At 43.9% G+C, this 18,795-nt stretch overlaps 1 protein-coding gene across 1 annotated transcript in view; it reads left to right on the top strand.

Annotated features, from left to right (window-relative positions):
* LOC144781528 (solute carrier family 22 member 20-like) overlaps positions 1-18,476 on the top strand; it is a 160,373-nt gene extending 141,897 nt beyond the window's left edge. Inside the window, exons 9-11 of the mRNA XM_078660427.1 lie at positions 13,487-13,595; positions 14,897-15,100; positions 18,260-18,476. Coding sequence (XP_078516553.1) covers positions 13,487-13,595; positions 14,897-15,100; positions 18,260-18,377 — 431 coding nt within the window. The 3' untranslated portion in view covers positions 18,378-18,476. The remainder of the gene's footprint in view (positions 1-13,486; positions 13,596-14,896; positions 15,101-18,259) is intronic.
* The last annotated feature ends 319 nt before the right edge of the window (positions 18,477-18,795 follow it).

Below are 18,795 nucleotides of genomic sequence, written 5' to 3'. Positions count from 1 at the left end.
CTGTGTTTTGATATTTGAGCGGCCAGCCAGGCCGCGGAGAGAAGCGCACCGCCGGTGAGCGGGCTCAGTGATGGCGCTAAAGCTGGCGTCACTCCCATTCTGAGAGGCAGCACCCGAGATGTGACACTGTAAAGCGGGGCAGGCAACTAAGCGGAACTTGCACCAACCCACCAGGGTGATGAAAACTTTACAATATTGGCCTGTTGACAAAACGGACTCACATGAGTTTTATTTCTTTTCTCCGGCACTACAGAGACCATAAAGCCACGCAGATGGCCCCGCCCACTGAGGCACGCTCTGGAAATGAAAAGGGCGCGGAGAACTCCGTCTTGTCTTACAGCTGAAGCCAACCACTGACGAAGGGAACTGTGATTCCTGAAACGTGTTTGGAGGCTTGTGCTATTGCGACTTCATTTTCCTCGATGTATCCTGCTTGCAAGTGATCACCATTAAAGAGGGGTTTATTTACCTGCCAGAAGCTTCTCTCCATTTGTGGCAACCTGTGTTTTGATATATATATATATATATATATATATTTATTTTTTTTTTCATAACAATTCAGCTTGTTTAAAGACGCTGAAAGAAGACAGCCCTCTGGTCATCCGTTTTCATATGTGATTTATTGGCAGACCCCCCTGCCCCCTCCGACAGACGCGTTTCGCCTCACGGCTTCGTCAGTGTCTATATATATATATATGTATATATATATATATATATATTTATATATATATATATATATATATATATATATATATATATATTTTCCCAAAAAGTTACCCTGCTGCAAGAACACACACCCCAGCAGGTAGGTTTTGACTTCTTTAATTGCACAAACGAAGGCATCATTTCTCCCGACTTTTAAATCATCTTCCCTACGCGTTTCGGAGTTTCATACTCCTTCTTCATGGGCATACGCGGTCTCACGCTTAGACTGTCCACAACCTTTTGACCCTGCATGTTCCCCCTATAATAGGCCCCGGTGTGCCTTTCTGAATAGACTCACTTCTTTGTTGCATGCCGGTATTTGTAGTGGAATTCACAAGTTAATACCCTCCAGTGGGTTTGTGTAGCCTCGCACAGATGAAAGGCCAATGTGGCCCTCCAGTGGGCCTCGGGGAGCCATGGCACCTTCTCAATTCTTTTGCCCTGCTGTGTCCATGATGGCCAGGCACAGTAACCTGACCCAACGGTCCCGCATTGATTCAGCAGGCGGTGCAGCTCTCCACGGCCGGAAGCGCAGTGTGTATTTGTTTTCCAAAAAAGTTCCCTGCTGCAAGAACGCACACACCCAGCAGGTAGGTTTTGACTCCTTTAATTGCACAAACGAAGGCGTCATTTCTCCCCGAGTTTTAAATCCTCTTGCCTAAGCGTTTATATATCACACTGGTTATAGCTAGGTTTGTGTTTCCATCGGAAATGCATTTTTTGTGTTGGTAATAACTTTGGCCCATTTGGGGAGAGGAAGGCCATGGCTGGCACAACCTAGAGCCCCAGCCCATCTTGTGTAGTCTGGGATTGACAAAACCCGACCGGTATAATGGAGGCACAAGTACTTCGAAGTATTGTGGGCGGCCTAGGAGGCAATGGTCTCCTACATGAAGGGATAGGCTGTCTGGAGGTCGATGACTTATCAATATCAGAAGCCTATTTTACAAACGTAAATATGAGTTAATAGGACTGAGAAGCATTATCAGAGTGGAATAAACCAGCATGCCACCTGGAGAAAATAACATGACAGCAATCAATGGGCATATCTAGCCTGAAAGCGATATGGTCAAACACCAGAACAAGAACAAATATTAAATCTGCACTTCCCTTTGGCACCAGCCTCAGGTTATCATTTTTGCTTGAGATGAAGTGTCTATGAAGTCTTGAAGATCCGAGGAAATTGTGAAAATCATCGGCTGTCCCTTAAACAAGATATGGAATCTGGATGGACCTACAAAGTAGAAAGGGATCGAGCTATCTCATGGTGATTGTTAGAGGGCCAGAAAGCCTTTCTTTGTGACCACTGTGTCCTTGGAGTTGTCTTAAACAATGGTTATTCTGGCCCGATCCACTGAACATGTTGGACTTTCCGCACATGAGCAAGGATTATTTATGTGTGATGGTAGTGTAAGGGCTGGAATATCAGCGTCCTTGGACGTGACGACCAGGGGATGAAGTGATATGAAAGGTATCATGTGTGCTCTCTCTATTTCAAAGTCTTTATCAAAAGAAAGTCCCAGCGAGCGAGGAATCCAGGTTTCCAGGAGTTCAGCACATGATTTTGCATTAGAGTCCACATTTTCCGGTATGCCCAGATGTGAAGGTTTCCCCTGGGGTTGATATCCTCAAGTTCTGCGAGTTGCCTTGCCATGGTAAGCAGCTTTTGCGATGACAAGTCCACTCCTTTCCATGTTTAAATGATGGTGTCTTCTAAGGCTCTAATCCTGGATTTTGCCTCCTTGAGTCTGTTGGCAAGCTCTTTGAATTCAGTGAATATTGCCTGTAGGTCCTTGTGAATCTGTATTAGCTTTGGTATCTTGGGAAAGGTTATGTAACAGACTCAGCAGTTGTATGATAGTGTCAATGCTTGAGGACATGTCCAGTTTAGGTTTAATCTGTGAGTCTGGTAGAGATGGGTCAGTTTCGGGACGCTTCATGGTGGCTTTCGAGTCCTTAGGCTCCTTAGTGTCTCCTGCCTCTCTACCCCGTTGGGCAGACATCATGGTGGACCTGAATGTTCAAATCCAGATACGTTAACTCTGTTGAGAGTGCATGAGGTAAGCTTATGGATGGGAAACACTAAAGCACCCAAAGCATCAAGAAGGGTAAGACGGTACAAGTGAGCCAGACATATGCATTTTTTTGCTCACTGATGATGTGGGTGCCCGATGAGAGTGAGTAACTGGTGGGATGAACACACAGAGAGTAAGTCTCTCCCAGGGAAACTCAGGCTGCCCAAAAAAAGTCCGGTCACTGACAGGCTGCCTTGTAACTAGTCCTCACCTCAGTATAATGAGTACAGAGAGCATTGTGAGCATGCTGAGGTAAAGACTAGAGGTGATGTGCAAAGGCGGGCTATATTAAGGCTGAGGCAGGAACCTGTGTCAAAGCAAAGCACCACAGTGTCTCTCAGGAGAAGCCAAGATGTGTAGAGATGCAAGTAGGAGCTGCCTCAAAGAGCTGCGTGGTATCCGTCTAATGGAGATTTAGCCTGCACACCGTCTGGCACATGAAAGGCAAATGCATGTCATAGTCCAGTACAGGCACTTTGTTATATGCAGGATGGAAAGCGCTTGAAGCAAAGCAGCCGGAGACAGGAGTGAGCAGGAGCGTATGGGGTGGCTCAGTGAGTAAAGATGCAGGAAATGCCAGTATGACAGAAGTGGAGGAGCGATAGAGCGCCAGGAAGGGCAACCGCTAGGACCACCTCAAGTAGTGTTGAGAAGCTACATTACACTTTGGTTATATGTTCAGTGCCCATAGGTCTGAGTGTTCAACACGGGAGCGCCGGCCTCCTGCGTCATGCACGTACCCTTTATCATGCGGCTGATTAGTTTGTGAGAAAGACCGTCTCACCAGAGTACTAATGGCGGCCACCATGTTTAAGCCGCTGCGCGTTAAGCATACACTGGGACACAGAGAGTGCAGCCGCTCTTGTGGCTAGGTATTAACACTGCAGGGGGTCCGGTATGCATGCAGGAGGTATTCTGACCTCTTTTAAACCCAAAAATGTGCCTCTGGGTGATGCTGGATGGGCGATGGTTGTCGATGGGGTCCGAAGCTCATGGATCAGGCCACTATTATACTTGGGCACAATTCACACCTTTTTTTTTTTATCATTTTAATGGGTTTTAAAAAATCTGATCTAACTGAAGAGATACAAAAGCAAGGTGACAACTGGAAAAAAATTAGATGTCTTGGGAGCATCGTAAACTGACTCTTTCACCTAGGTAAAAATTAAATTATGAAGCCTTATTGTTGAAGATATAAAAAGGCTTTCTTATTTGGGAGCATATCCCAGTCTATCTTGCTGGCTAGGTAAACTGAATTAAGATCATTAGCCTCCCTCATTGTTTATTCCTGATTCACAGCCTCACAGCTTACTTAGAAAAATCAGTTTTCGCTAAACTGAATAGCCTTTTTACCTCACTGGTACATTTTGCCCAACATACTGATAACTGTTATCCTTGACACCCAGGATTGGAACAGGACTGTCCTCTGCATGGTGTACAGTTGTGTTCCCCTGCTGTGATGATCTGACTGCAAGTATCTGCTATCTTGGCCTTTGAATTTGGTCCGGGCCTCACAGTAATCTAGTTTGTATGCAGACATGTAGGCCTGTTCCATGACATAATTAGAGAAACTTCAGATCTTTTTATGCCTTTGTTGGAGGTGCTCCAGGCTGAAGGCTACTCTGCTGTGAAGAGCCTCACACTACCAAAATACTGGAGAGTAACTTGAAAAGGACTGTTGAAAGAACCAACTGTTTCTGAAAGTGCAGACACTGGATCGACATCTCTTTTCTGCTTTTACAAAAAAAGTGGGAGCCGCTGACACACTTGTTGTTCCATTTCCAATCTCTTTGACCAAGGAAGGTAGTGCGCCACAGAATATTCAGAAAACAGCTGTTCTACCAGAGCTAGGGTCTGCTTGATGGTCAGCTTTTCAGGGAGAAATGAGAATTGCCTGAAGCTTTGCCTTTCTGAAATAAACTGTTTATCTAACCCAAGATGCCTAGAAGCCAAACTGCCTTCTCAGAGAGGGAAGCAGTCCCCCCTTCTCAACCCTGCAGGAGGTGCTTTTGGAGTCTGCTACAGGAAAGAAGACACAGGAGTGCAATCTTTATGCGCTAGGCTTTGGCGAGCATCAGACTGTCTGAGTGGCAGTTCCAGGTCCAGGTGGGAACCAAACAATCAGGACTATTTGTGCCACTGTGAGCTCTAAAGCTAATTCTATCTCTTTGTGACCAGAGATGTGTAGCTCATTGTGTGCTAGTGTGACCAAAAATAGTGAACTGCGACTCATACTGTGTTGCTGTGACCCAGAGACTGTTGTTGCCTATTTGCACCTTCGCACAACACCGTGCCCAGTGCTCAGACGTGGACAGGCGGAGACTGTGACCAGACACCCTACCCTGTGGAGCCACCATGGCACCAGGTTTTTGGTTTTGAAGTTTTATATAGCATGAACGTGACCCGAAGGTATAGGGTAACAGAGCGCTTTTTAGAGCACCAGTTTTGTTACAGACGGGCACATTCATTTTTGTTAGGTGTGGGGAGATTAAGTGATTTGCCCAGAATCAAAGGATGTTGAGCGTCCTTGCCGAGACTCGAACCAGGTTCTCCAGCTTCGAGGTTGACAGCTCTACATGTAAGGCTGCATCCTCTCCCCCACCTGAAATTCCTGGCAGCAGGGCCAATAATGTCACTTTCTGCCACTGCCCTGTACCACGACTTTATCAGAGCTGACAAAGGCCACATCTGGTTGGGAGGCTCACTCATTCCCTGAATCAGGAGAGAGTTGCAGGTTGGATGTAAGCCTCGTACCTGAGCATCAGAGACCTGCATCATGGTGAGATACCAAATACTAATAAAACTGTGATAAACTGAACGGACTAAAACTACTAGAGGGGGGCTATCTGCACCTCAACCTTGATTAATGCCTTTTTAGACATTCTTATTCAGAGGAACAGAGGAAGACCTGCCTAGCATAGAGAAGGAGGAGACCCTCTCCTCCCCCTGCTCCCCCTCCACCCCAGGTGAGAGGACTGGATAGCAGATTTAGATGCAGTAGCTCCAGCACCCAATTCAATAACCTGTTCCTGTTCACTATTACTTCTGTAGCATTTCGTTTTTCTGTGTGATAAAGTACTTATGTTTTGCAAAGTAAAGCACTTAGTTGGAAAATCGGGTATTGAGATGTTGGATGGTGTTGAATTCTGAGCTTGAGCCTCTCCACACTACCACCCTGATAACTTTGTGACTGCTCACAATCGCTACCACTGAAAATCAACTGCTGAAGAGCATATACTTTGTTTCTTAAGCCATAGATGGATGGACCCTAGGACATAAGATGCACTTTTCCATAAGTTGAGGCTCAGTCACCCTTGATTGCCCAATGGCCCCCTGAACGTGGTTTGACTCCCAGGTTTCAATCCCAGAATAATTTTCCCAATATTCTTACCCACAGAGTTGGCATGCAGGGAGTTTGGGATATGCATCCAAATTTAACTTCGCACAATGTTTTAAAAGATCACGTTTAAAATGCTGAGTGCACTTTGCAAGGGTAATTCAGAATGGCAAAAAAAGATAAGAATTGATAAAGATAGAGGTTATTTTCTTTTGTGGTGCAATTCAGTGCTACCAGAGGACCTTACCTGCATTCACCAAGAATTGCATCAAAAAGCTTTTTGGGAGAAATATATTTGCTGGAGGTAGAGTAATCTTCACTGAGATTTAACAGAAATATTGTGTTGGGCATGGGGGCATTCTTTAAATATTTATAGAATCAGCTCCCACAGGCCCTTCGATCCATTCCGAACTATTGTACTTTCAGGAAACATTGAAGACCTTCCTTTTTTAAACTTTTGTTTCCAGTCGGGTTCCCCTTCAGCGGTAGTCCAATCACTAGTGAGCGCCGAGATTCCCCAGGGTGAGTTGAGCGCTTAATAAATATCTAATCTAATCTATCTAATCATAGATTAGTCGTTATCTTGCTAAATACAATGAAAAAGTGCCTGGGCTTTTTGATGTCGTACCTACTGGCTTCCTGGCAGCCGTTTTATTGGACTATGATATAATTAGTTATTAGAAACGATTACTCTGGACCACCCTAAAATCTGTTCTGAATGTTTGGAAGGCCTAATGATCGATGTTTGACCCACAGATTGGAAGGAGTTAAATGCTGTTAGTTATTGTCTTTGATGACCTTACATTTACCACAAATGCATTATTTCTTTTATTGCTGATTATAAGACTCAACAAAGAGACCACATAAATAAATTCCAAAATATAGCAATCAAATGCACTGTGGGGCATATTAGCAAGGAACCTCGTTAGAATTATCGCTGTTTTATCGGCAGGAAACTGCCGATAAAATGGAGATAATGGGCTTGCTAATATGTGTTATAGAATTCCTATAGAAATCCCAGGTTAGATGTCCTGCACATCTAACCTGGGATTCTATAGGAATTCTATAACGCATATTAGCAAGCCCATTATCGCCCTTTTATCGGCAGTGTCCTGCCAATAAAACGGTGATAATTTTAACGAGGTTCCTTGCTAATATGCCCTTAAGTACCTTAATGTTGTTTGAAACAAAATGCTTTTAGCGTGAGAGTGCTCAAAATTCCAACTCATCTGGACTCTTTTGTTCGAGAACCTAGAAAGGGAATCCAATTCAACCATAACCCATGGGAATAATGATCTCGCTATTAGGAACCTAATTTGGGAGGGTTTGCTCAGACATGCGGGCCAAAGGAACCCCCAATTGTGTGAAAATGGTTATAAAAATTAGGAGGATTATGCATTTTGATGAGGTGTACAATTTACTATTTGAAGAAGCTTTGAGATATTATAGGAACTGAAGTTTGATTTATAACCGGATTAAAAATGTGTAAGTAAACCCATCAAAAGAGAGTAACAGTAGGAGAAACATCAAAAACAAAGTGATAAATTCCACACTGATGGATTGAGTGGCTGTAATGATGAAATGCTTATTTTAAAATCATTTGAAATGAGAATTTATTCAGTGGATTTTTACAACTCGTACTGGAAAGTACTTGCCTACACTATAGAAATAAAAGTGTAAAACACATGACACCAAGTTATTGCAGGGATTCTGAACTAGAACAGAACTATGCTTGGAACTATAGAACATCAGTATGTAGGGACTGAGTCACCAAACCAGCTCAATAATAATGAGTCTGAGTCAGACTAGCTATAGTGCCTCACTTGCCCTCATAACCTTACCAGAGAAACAAGTGAATTGGCACCCTAGAACACAACACTCTTGACCCTCTCAGAGATCGCGGTAACAGTACACACTCTTTCACTCTTTCACTCGTACTTGTCTACAATAAGATAACCAGGAGACACAAAATTTAGAATATTTATTTAAACTATCTTGCTCTGAAATGCAGTATACGTGCCACCATTTGAAAACAAATGCAACCTAAAAATACAGTTAGCTTGGTTAATAATCCACATACCATGAAAAGCCCTATCCTTTTACAGGACAGAATAACCGAAACCCCCTTACTCTGCTACTGAAGTTAAATGATTATATATCAAAGATCTCTGGGATTACTGGCAGACCCCGTACCTTAGCATACGCAGATGGACATTCTACATCTCAGCAGACACAGTGCCCTTGTTTCAGAGCTCTTGTTCCTTGTGTGGTTTTGTTGGCTCCTGTGCTGTGCTCATCCTGCTTCAACTAAACCAGAAGGGCGGTCACCTAGGCACTCATCAGCAGCAGGCTGGACTTTGGAAACACCCTCTACTCAGGAACCACGGCCACACTCCAGAAGAGACTCCAACACATACAAAACACCTCTGCTTGCCTCATCCTCGGACTCCCACGCCACAGCCACATCACCACCCACCTGAGAGACCTGCATTAGCTCCCGGTCAACAAGAGGATCACCTTCAAGCTCCTCACCCATGCTCACAAAGCACTCCATACCACCGGACCAGCATACTTCAACAAATGACTGTCCTTCTACACTCCAAACTGCCAGCTTCGCTCCGCCGACCGCGCCCTCACCACCGTCCCACGCATTCGCCGAATGACCATCGGCAGCAGATCATTCTCCCACCTCGCCGCCAAAACATGGAACACCCTCTCCGTCCACCTACGTCAGACCCAGGACCTGCTGACCTCCGGGAGACTGCTCAAGACCTGGCTGTTCGACCAGTAGCTGCCTCTTCATTCCCCCACCCACAAAGTGCCTTGAGACCCTCATGGGTGAGTGCCGGCTCTACAAATGTCAAATTGATTGATTGATTGATTGATTAATTGATTGATTGATCTATATGACAAGAAAAATGTGCATGTATACAACAGCTGCATTCTTGTGTTATGCCTGAGTGCTAGTGCCTGACCAGAAAGAATAACAATGATCATTGTTGGTTGACCATTTTTCTGGCATTCAGTCTAAATCCCAGGAAAAGAACAGAACGCAAAAACATCTGCAGGTTCTGTGTGAAAGTACAATGTGTCACAAAAGCAAGAGTGTTTATATAGTAACATGTGGAAAAGAAAATAAGACCTACAACGTGCACAGTTAGGCAAACAAAGGGAAAACTACAAAGGGCCATGCAGGAAACACACTACAAAGTAGGTAACAATTCCTGAGAGTACAAAATTGTCAGGAATGACTAATTTATTGGTTTCCTGTTTTTTTCAAGCAGGCCTCCAGAGTCTGCACCATTTGCCAGCATCTGACCATTATTTGCTCTTGTTGCCCATGGCTTACTGAATTGTTGATTTTTCTTGGTTCTTTCCAGAACTCTGAAAACCTTACATTTTGTGACCTACTATTATATGTGTTTTTTTTTTGTCTTGGCAGGTAAAAACACATTTCTTTCAAAAACAAAAAGACTCTAATTAAAAATATAGTTTGTTTGGTATAAAATACAAACCATAAAACAACATTAACATGTATACACTTAACTTATAAACTCAATCGACTAAACTTTATACAAAGTGCTCATGGGAACAGTCCGTCCCAAATTCCCTAAGTCGCCAAGGGCATGCCAGAAATGACCCCCTTGCTTGCTGTGCCAAAGAATCCAAGCTGCACCTGACAGATGGGACCTAATAACCCACCTGGGATTGCTTGTGTTTCTTTCTGGAGTGAGCTTTGATTTGCAGTTTGAAATATCCTATTCTCATGATAAGCAGGGTCAGTACTGAGCTGCATAACATGGGCTTCTGTCTAAAGTGGCACAGTGAGTAAAAAACAATGGGTTGGAATGGTAACCAGAGCGATTGTCAGTATTTTAGACTATTTGCCAGTATTCCTGCCATCACAGGGCCAGTTGCATCAGGTCAGCTGTACAGTTGCAGGGAGGCCTCTGGAGCTTGTTGTGTCCCTGCAGCTTAGAACAGGAGGTCAGCCAAATGATCCTTGGGATCACTCTGGTAGTCATTGGTTCAAAGAGTTGGTCTTCTCGCCTTCAAGCAGCAAGCAAGGCAGACCTCTGAAGTAAGCTGCAGGCAGCAGGGCAGTCTTCTGAGAGTCCTCCGCAGATCCAAAATAGAACTGAAGAGTGGATATGAGGGTCTTAATTTTATACCTGTGCCAGTTTTAAAGTGGAAGGCACTTCTAGAGTTTCCCTCACACCGATGGTGTTGGAATATCCTGACCTCTACCTTGGTACCTAGACTATCTGAAGTCATAAAAGGCTAGCGTGAAATTCTTTCTGGGTATGCTGAGGCAGTTCTTTTGAACTTCAAGTGGGGCTGTGCACGGTTCTGCCCCTCCCATCCAGTAAGGATGGTCCATCCTACCACCACCTAGTACCCCTATTGTGGAACTCTCTGATAAGAATACACAAAGGCCACCTGCCAACTACACCTAGTCATGTGACCAAGGAAACAGGCTGTAGGCATCAAATGTTTAGGAAAAGAAAATGCCAACTTTCTAAAAACCCTGAAACCGGTCCCAGGATGTTTGATTTCAGTTCAGGGAAGACCTGGCTCGGCTGTTAGGACTGGACTGTTCCCATGAGGCACAGGGTCAACACTGATTTGCATATAGCTGGGTCTGAACTGAGGTGGTAAAGTGAGCGAAAATACAATGATGGATTCAACCCAGATCAGTGACGGGGGTGAGTGTCTGAAAAGTTTCAACGCTCTATTCATCTTCTCCTTCTGTTTGCTTTGTTTGCCCTAAATTGGCAGGGTATGCCCAGACGTGGGTCTCTTGCTCACTTTGCCACTGTATCAAGTTGCCTGGTTGATGAGGGGTGTTACCCCGAAATCGGTCCCAGGATGCTTGTTTTCGGTTTAGGGAAGACCTGGCTTGGAAGTTCGGGCTGGACTGTTCCCATGAGGCACAGGGTCAAGACTGATTTGCATATAGCTGGGTCTGAACTGAGGTGACGAAGTGAGCTAAAGAACGATGATGGATTCAACCAAAATCTGTGACTGGGGGTGAGTGTCTGAAAAATTTTCAGCGCTCCGTCCATTATCTCCTTGTGTTAACTTTCTAAAAGTGGCATTTTCAGAATTATGACTTAAAATCTGGTCCTACCATTGAATATGGTTTTAAATTACAATCCCTCAGACACTAAACATGCTATCTCTAACTGCTCCAAAACAAAAGTCATCACTTATCAAATGTAATACGATAACCCAATGTTATCCTACAGAAGAGTATGTATTTGTTTTTTTCTTCCAGGACATGTAAAACATAAAAATACATGCCCAACTTTGTAATTACACTGCATCCTGTCCTAAGGTCTGTTTAGGGATTATCCTAGGGTGACATAAGTATTGATAAGTGATTTTTAGGATTGACCAAAAGTTTATTTTGCCAAGTCAAATTGGCAGTTTAAAGCTGCATGTAGGCTGCTGTGGCTGACCCTGAGACATTTTTTAAAGGGCTACTTAAGTTGTGGCACAATGAGTGCTGCAGACCCACTAGTAGCATTTAATGTAATTTACATGCCATGGGTACATGTAGTATCCCTTTACTAGGGACCTACAAGTAAATGAAATGTGGCAATTAGGTGCAATACAATTTTACCATGTTTGAAGGAGAGGGCATACGCACTTTAGCACTGGTAAGCAATGTAAAACGCACAGAGTCCTAAAAGCCAACCAAAATGGGCTTAGAAAACAGGAGGGGTAAAGGCAAAACGTTTAGTGGTGACCCTACAGGAAGGGCTAAGTCTAACAGACCCCCAAGTTGGGGTGGTAACAGGTTTACAAAAGGTTAAGAGTCCTCTTTGGGCCCTTTTCCCTTTGCGAATTTACAAAAAAATGTAAGAGGAAGCTGTAATCCACAGAACACTGCCACCTATTAAAAACTAGAAAAAAATAAACTTTTTGTTTTAAACGCAGCCCAGTTTCCTTTAAGAAAATTGGACTGCATTTAAAACAAAGGTTTGCTTTATTAAAAGCAATCACAGACATGGTAGTTTGCTGCTCCAGCAAGCCACCATCTCTGTAAACGTTATGAACTGGAGGGGACGCAATTTGCTACCCATTACAATTTGGTATTTTGCGAACCGACCTATTAGTGAATAGGTTGGTTTGCTGCACTGTTCGCAAATTGTGTCCAGTATTTTACAGCCTGTTGTGTAGCGTGTCATTTCCTGCTTTCTTTTGATGTATAAAAGCAGTAAAGAAAAGCTTTTTCATTCAGTCAATGCACTTTGTACGTTTGGTTTGGCTGGTTGGAGCATTTAAAAAATAGACTGAATACATTGTATCTTATACAGATGTTTTTTAAAACGTTATATAAAAATATATATGTTCTCTGATACTGCAGGTCGTGGAGATAGTCTACTTTTTATAAAAATCTCATTATGGAGAATTAGATTCTGACCTCTAATTTAAGGTTGAGAGTTTACATCTGTAATCCATTGCTCATGAATTTCATGGGCAGTTGAGAGTAACACACGGCTCATTGCTGGTACCTTCCGGCATTGCTCTTCTATTGGGTAGCACTGTACCTGTACAGAACTAGTCGGGAAGATGAACTATTCCAAGTGCACCTTTCAGTATATCCAGGGCTTTCATTGAGATCAAAAAAACTAGCAGGGGGTGGGGGTGTCTCTCAAAGGGGAGTGGTCAATGTAAATAAGGGCGTGGCTTACAAAGATGTAAGCTAGAAACCTGTGCTTAGCATAGTGTGCCGCCCGACTTGTATTTTTCTGTTTATGTCATTGCATCCAGATATATGATGCAACAAGTAACATCATGCCTACAACAAGTCAGGACTATTGGCTGGGTCAGTGGTGGTTGGTTACATAAAATAAATAAGCAGCAACTATGGCTTGTATATAATATTGAAAAAGCTTCCACGTAAAGCCCTGGTGACACCTGCGACGATGTTGCTGCTCCTGAGTTTCAAAAAGAGAAGGGAAATCCAGAGAGAAAATTAAAGGATTTCCCTTCCCCTACAAAGCTCACCTGGCATGACGTCAAGCCATAATTGTTCCACAAGTAAGGCCCCCTTCAAAAAACTACCAGTGCTCAGCACCGGTGAGACCCGGCCCACTTAAAGCCCTGAGTACATCCCTTTGTGAATGAGAGAACAATGAGAATTTACCTCTGCCATGCTTCCTTGCATGTGCTTGAGAGCCAAAGTTCCACTGTGAGAAGATGCATGCATGCAAGCTAGTTTGTGAACATCAAGTCCATTGTTTACACGCCCAAAATGTACCTTTTTCCAGATCGGCGCAGTGCAGAAAATATGGTTTTTTGAATTAGGACCACTCTCTCTTCTTATGCACTAAATTCTTCTATTGTGTATTTCACACAGGAATGAAAAGCGTTCGTACTGTGCTGTCGGCTTTGGGGAAAGGCTGTTTGGCCTCTGCCTTCACATGTGCTTACCTTTACTCCGGAGAGCTGTATCCTACTGAGATCAGGTATGCATGGACACCGCACAATTAGCTGTCTCTATACAATCCCTCTACTCCTTGATTAGGTAGCGCTTTCTGCCCACCATGTATGATGTGGTTCACTGTGACGTACACCTGCACTGGCATCAGCAAACCGCATCAGGACAGTCCAGGGGATTTGCAGGGGCCTCCCAAAGACCAATTCTCGCTCAAGGATAGCTGTCTGAATGGGACTATACCTAGTTCCTATTCTGTTGTAATATAGCCTTATGGGCCCCTGATAGTGGGCTATACTGGCCATTAAAGGCCAGCTCCAGCATTCCGCTCAGGCCTTTAACAAGGGAGTGGGCCTTTAATGGTTGTTATAGCCTGCTACAGCGTGCAATAAGGCTATTAGAACTTTCCGCCCCATGGCAGCAGAATGTCCTAATTAAAGAAAAACAAATGCCTCTCGGAACCTGTTTGAGTTAAAACCCCCATATCCCCCGCGGCTCCCAAGCTTTTGTTTCACAGCTATTGCGGTGAATGTTCAACAGATAACAGCTGTGCGCGGGTCCAGTCACAGCAATAGCTGTGAAAGGAGGCTGAAGTCTGCCTGAGGTTCCCCTCGAGCTTGGCTAAACTGCTTTTCCTTGTTTAGTCAAGCCAAAGTGACCAAGGTGCTGAGCAAAATCCCCCCTCCCTCTTTCCTAGTCTCCTGAGACACTATGAGCTGCAGGACAGAAATGCGGGAAAGATACTGTGTGCCCTGCAGCACAGGCTCTGCCTTTCGCTTTCCCATGCCCAATCCTTATATTTGGGAAAAGCAAGGGAATGAGAAAAGCAGAGGCGTTGTTTTAGGGCACTGTAATGTTTAGAGCAGCAGACCTACACCAGTTTATATAGGCGACTGCTGCTCCTTTGTCTTGAATAGAGCTCTCAACATTCCAATGTTCTACTGCTATTGGACTATATGAAAATATGGGAATGATAATCAATGGTGGGCTTCATTCAAGTGGGTTGCAAAAAGTGCCCCAAGATAAGGCGCATTTGAAGTTGCGAAGGCGTTCCCACACTCAGGGGGTTATTTACTAAGGGTTGTGCAGATGCTTGCAGGGCACTCCTCAAATCTGCACCACACCACCAGACTTTTATACTGCATGTAAATGGATGCCATGCTTTCTTTTTTTGGGACTATATGCAAATCCTTAGCTAATTATCTGCTGAATTTTAAAATCATATTGAGGGTGTTTAGTGATTCATTGAGCGTGCCCACACCTGTGCACCATGAGTTTGTTATCTTCAGCCTCTTTGTCTTACTTTAGTCTTTGTGTCACTTTTCCTCACAGGCAGACCGGCATGGGCTTTGTGTCCATGTGCGCCCGCATAGGGGCAATGGTGGCCCCCTTAGTCCTGATGGTCAGCGAGTATGCTTCATTTGTGCCTCCCTTGATCTATGGCTTGGCTGCAGTATTGGCTGCCTGTGGGGTCTGCTTCTTAACTGAAACGCTCAACCAACAGCTGCCCGACACCATTGATGCTGTGGAGAACAGGTAAGTGGAGGGCCAGTCTGCTGATTCCCCTGGAAAAGATTTTGAAGTCCAGGGAGCAGAATGTTTTCCTGTTAATCCACTGACCGATAGAAAGGTTTAGGATCAAGCAGGATTAGTGGTGATATGCTTGGGCAATTGAAGAATCTTTTGACTACTTTATAACGCTGCCACATACTATGATTTCTAGGTACTTCCTTGGCATTGTCACTTGTTTTATGAGAGAAAGCTGAATGAGTTTTAGTGTATAGCTCTCTCGAAAGGCGTCTAGGCACTCCGAAGACTTTAAAATATGGATTTGCTAGATCTAGAGCATACAAGGGGCTCAGGTTATCTGACAATAGGGGCCTAAAGACAATTCCCCCTGTAGCAAAAGGTTTTAATGCATCCCAAAACGTTTATAAATGCCCTTCTCTCATCTGCTGCACCCTGCATTGGATAAAATATGCGGGGTCCACTCTTTCCAGGCTGGTGCTCTACACAACTGTTACAAAGTACTAGGGAAACCCAATTGAGCAATTGGTCAGGGACCTTGGGTGCATATACTGTTTGAAAAGACAATGGTCCCTAGGCAGTAGGGGATATTAAGGAGGAATAAATATAGATCAAGAATCGGTTCTATATTGTCTGTCCAGCCGGACAGTGTTTAATAACATATACAGTTGTGTAGTCAGTAATCTATACAGTATCACGCGGGACATGGCCTGTGTCCTACTACCACATATAGACAAGTGTGACATACATAAGGTGTGGGGATTAGGCAAGAGGAAACAGTCTGCCTACAATCCAAATTAGCAGACTAATAATTCATGAATACACTATTGTGACTTTCATATGATATAGTCTAAACCATATAGTGTAAAGTGTCGACGACGTTTCGATCCCTATTTTTGGATAATGGGATCATCTTCAGGACATTGTGATTCATGCCTTACTTATGGAGTCTCCATGAGCACCGTCTCGACTGAAGTACTGGACCCCCATCGCGGACCCCCTTCAATTACCGACTCCAGTTTATCGCCATATCGCCTAAACTGCCTGCATCTTACTCAGATTGCGGTTATTCTCTTTTTAATCTTTCCGGTCTACATTTTGACTGACGTCTCCCAGATACCGCTGAGAAATGTGAATAAGGCATGAATCACAATGTCCTGAAGACAATATAGAACCGATTCTTGATCTATATTTATTGCTCCTTAATATCCCCTACTGCCTAGGGAACATTGTCTTTTGAAACAGTAGGTGCTCTACACAACGGCACTTTGATGCATCTATTGACTGATCCACTCATCAAGTCCTTCACAGACTTGCAAGCTTCTCATGTTGCTCACCAGGGCAGATAAAACCTGGTCAAGGCAGGTGAGAAAGGGTTTTGCAGCCATTCCCATTGAATATCTGGCCTCTGTGGCCAGAATATTCAAAAAATATATATACATTTATTGTATAAAAGCAGATATTGGCAAGGAATGGAGAATGAGCTGTATTTCTGCTGCTATATTGTGTTTTTTTTCTTAGAAACATCACCATAAAAGTTTCCTCAATTGCCTATTCCATCCCATTGCTTCAGCAAATGTATTGACAAACTATTTATGCATACAATGGAAAAGGCTTACACTGAAATGAAAAGATAAATCCCTTTCTACTCCCCTGAAGATTTTGGCTGTGATACGTGCCACCCAGGAGAATGGGAACAGTAATGGTAACCTAGACCTCTCAGTCTTTTCTCAGATTAATCTGGCGCACCTGACTGAGGTAATGATGTAAGAAGATTACGTTAGCAAAAAGTTGTTGCAACGTGAGCACCGACTTTTTGTGAATGCCATATGATTTAGCGAACCTACAATTGTACTAAATAGGTCAGTTCTCAAAATACTGAATAACAGGGGGTCACAGAACTACCTGCTTAATTAATATTCATTAGGCAGGTTACAATTTGCAACCCACTGTGATTGGCTAGAATCACAGGGACAGTGACCTGCAAAGAACAGCAGACCACCATCCTTAGGACTGTTCTACTTTTTTGTTTAAGCAGCCTGAGTTCATTAAAGGAATCAGGGCTGCTTTGAAAAACAGTTTTACCGTTTTGGGAAACGTAGAGCTATTCTCAGTGAATCTGCCACCATTATTCCCAAAGAGGAAGTGGTCCGAAGGGGTCTCCTTCCCTTTGCGAATCAGTTACCACCCCAACTTGGGAGTCAGTGACTGGTCAGTGGTTTGGAACCAAAATCATGGTGGCAAAACTTTGATACATTAGGATCCGAATCCCTGTTTGGAAGGAGCGCCCAAAATAAGCCCCATCCAAATAGTGATTGAGAAGCCATTTCTAAATCCAAACTTTTCCAAATCACTAAATGGGTCCAGTACGTTTGGAGAAAGCTTTTTATCGATCAGAAAACCTCTGGTTTAGTGATTCAAGGGTTTGTAACTGGTAAAAAGCTTTGCACATCAGGCCCAAATCTAGTTACGTGCAAATGGCAGGGCTCTCCACATAATGTGTGCCCTTTCAAAACATCTAGGGATATAGCTGTTGTTTTCCACATGACCAAAAGGCTATGAAAGTAGGGCCGGACTGGAAATGCAAACCCGCCCTGGCAATTGAGCTGGACCGGCCGCCGGGGGTGTTTGTGTGTGCGTGTGTGTGGGGAGGGGGCTTGCACATGAAAAACACTGCAGCTCTGCTGCAAAACCAGCCCCTGGTGACAGAAAACGTCCCCCCAGGGATCCAAAACTGGTCTCCACCCTAACGGCCCACAGGGGAAAGGCCTGGTGCCCGCTGCGGCCAGTCCGGCCCTGTATGTAAGGGTATCAATATCTAGCTTGCTTCATGGGTGACGATAATATGCCCCAGGGAGATTTTCTCTTATGCAGATTCCTACTAAAACAAAAACAGGAAAACTTGCACTGTTGACTCTGATTCGCTGAGTCACAGTTTCAGCAGAGAGACAAAGGATAAAATAGGTCTCAAACCTTCCTAGTCGAAGGGCTCAGCTAGGAATGTGGCAGATATGAGAGGGGATGGCAGGAAGCTGAAAGATATAACACATGACACTTGAGGCAGTTTAGGGGGCTAATATATGCATTTTGATGAAAAAAAAGTATACAGATCTATTCAGTTTTGCAACACTTTGTGACCATTTATGAATTTCTCTCTTTCTCTCTTAGCTACAATCTCCGCAAGAAACAGAAAGTTTACCTTGAAAAATCACTGAACGACGAAGATATTGCACTTACAGAGAAAGAGGGCTACGACATGAAAAACTCTTTGTTGGACACGATGTGAGAGGCGGAAGGGGGTTAACTGGAATTCCAATATGTTCGCATTTCCTTCTGGAAGCACCTTATTTATGTAGACAATGCGTCAAGTATTTTTCTCCAGCAATTCTAGACTGGGCCTAGGATTTGAAGTACTTTACCAATTCCCGGAAAAATACGAGTGAGCTAAACAGTCATTCCGTGTTTTCCACTGCATGATGGACCAAACAGACACCATGTTTGAAAAAACAATAAGTAAGTCAAGGTGAAACCTCTTTCCTGATAAGGATAGCACATCGGATGCCATGCCAGATTTAACATCCAGTCCAAACATTATCTTTAACTGATGTTTCTTGGCCAGTGGATAACACGTGCTCTCTTTGCTTGTGCGTCGCCCTAATGGAATGCATCCTGAGCAGGGGCACACGGGTTGTCTTCCTCCTGAT

This window comes from Lissotriton helveticus, chromosome 9 (genome assembly GCF_964261635.1).
Source record: "Lissotriton helveticus chromosome 9, aLisHel1.1, whole genome shotgun sequence".
Classification (NCBI taxonomy): Eukaryota; Metazoa; Chordata; class Amphibia; order Caudata; family Salamandridae; genus Lissotriton; species Lissotriton helveticus.
This window is presented reverse-complemented; position numbering and strand designations above follow the sequence as displayed.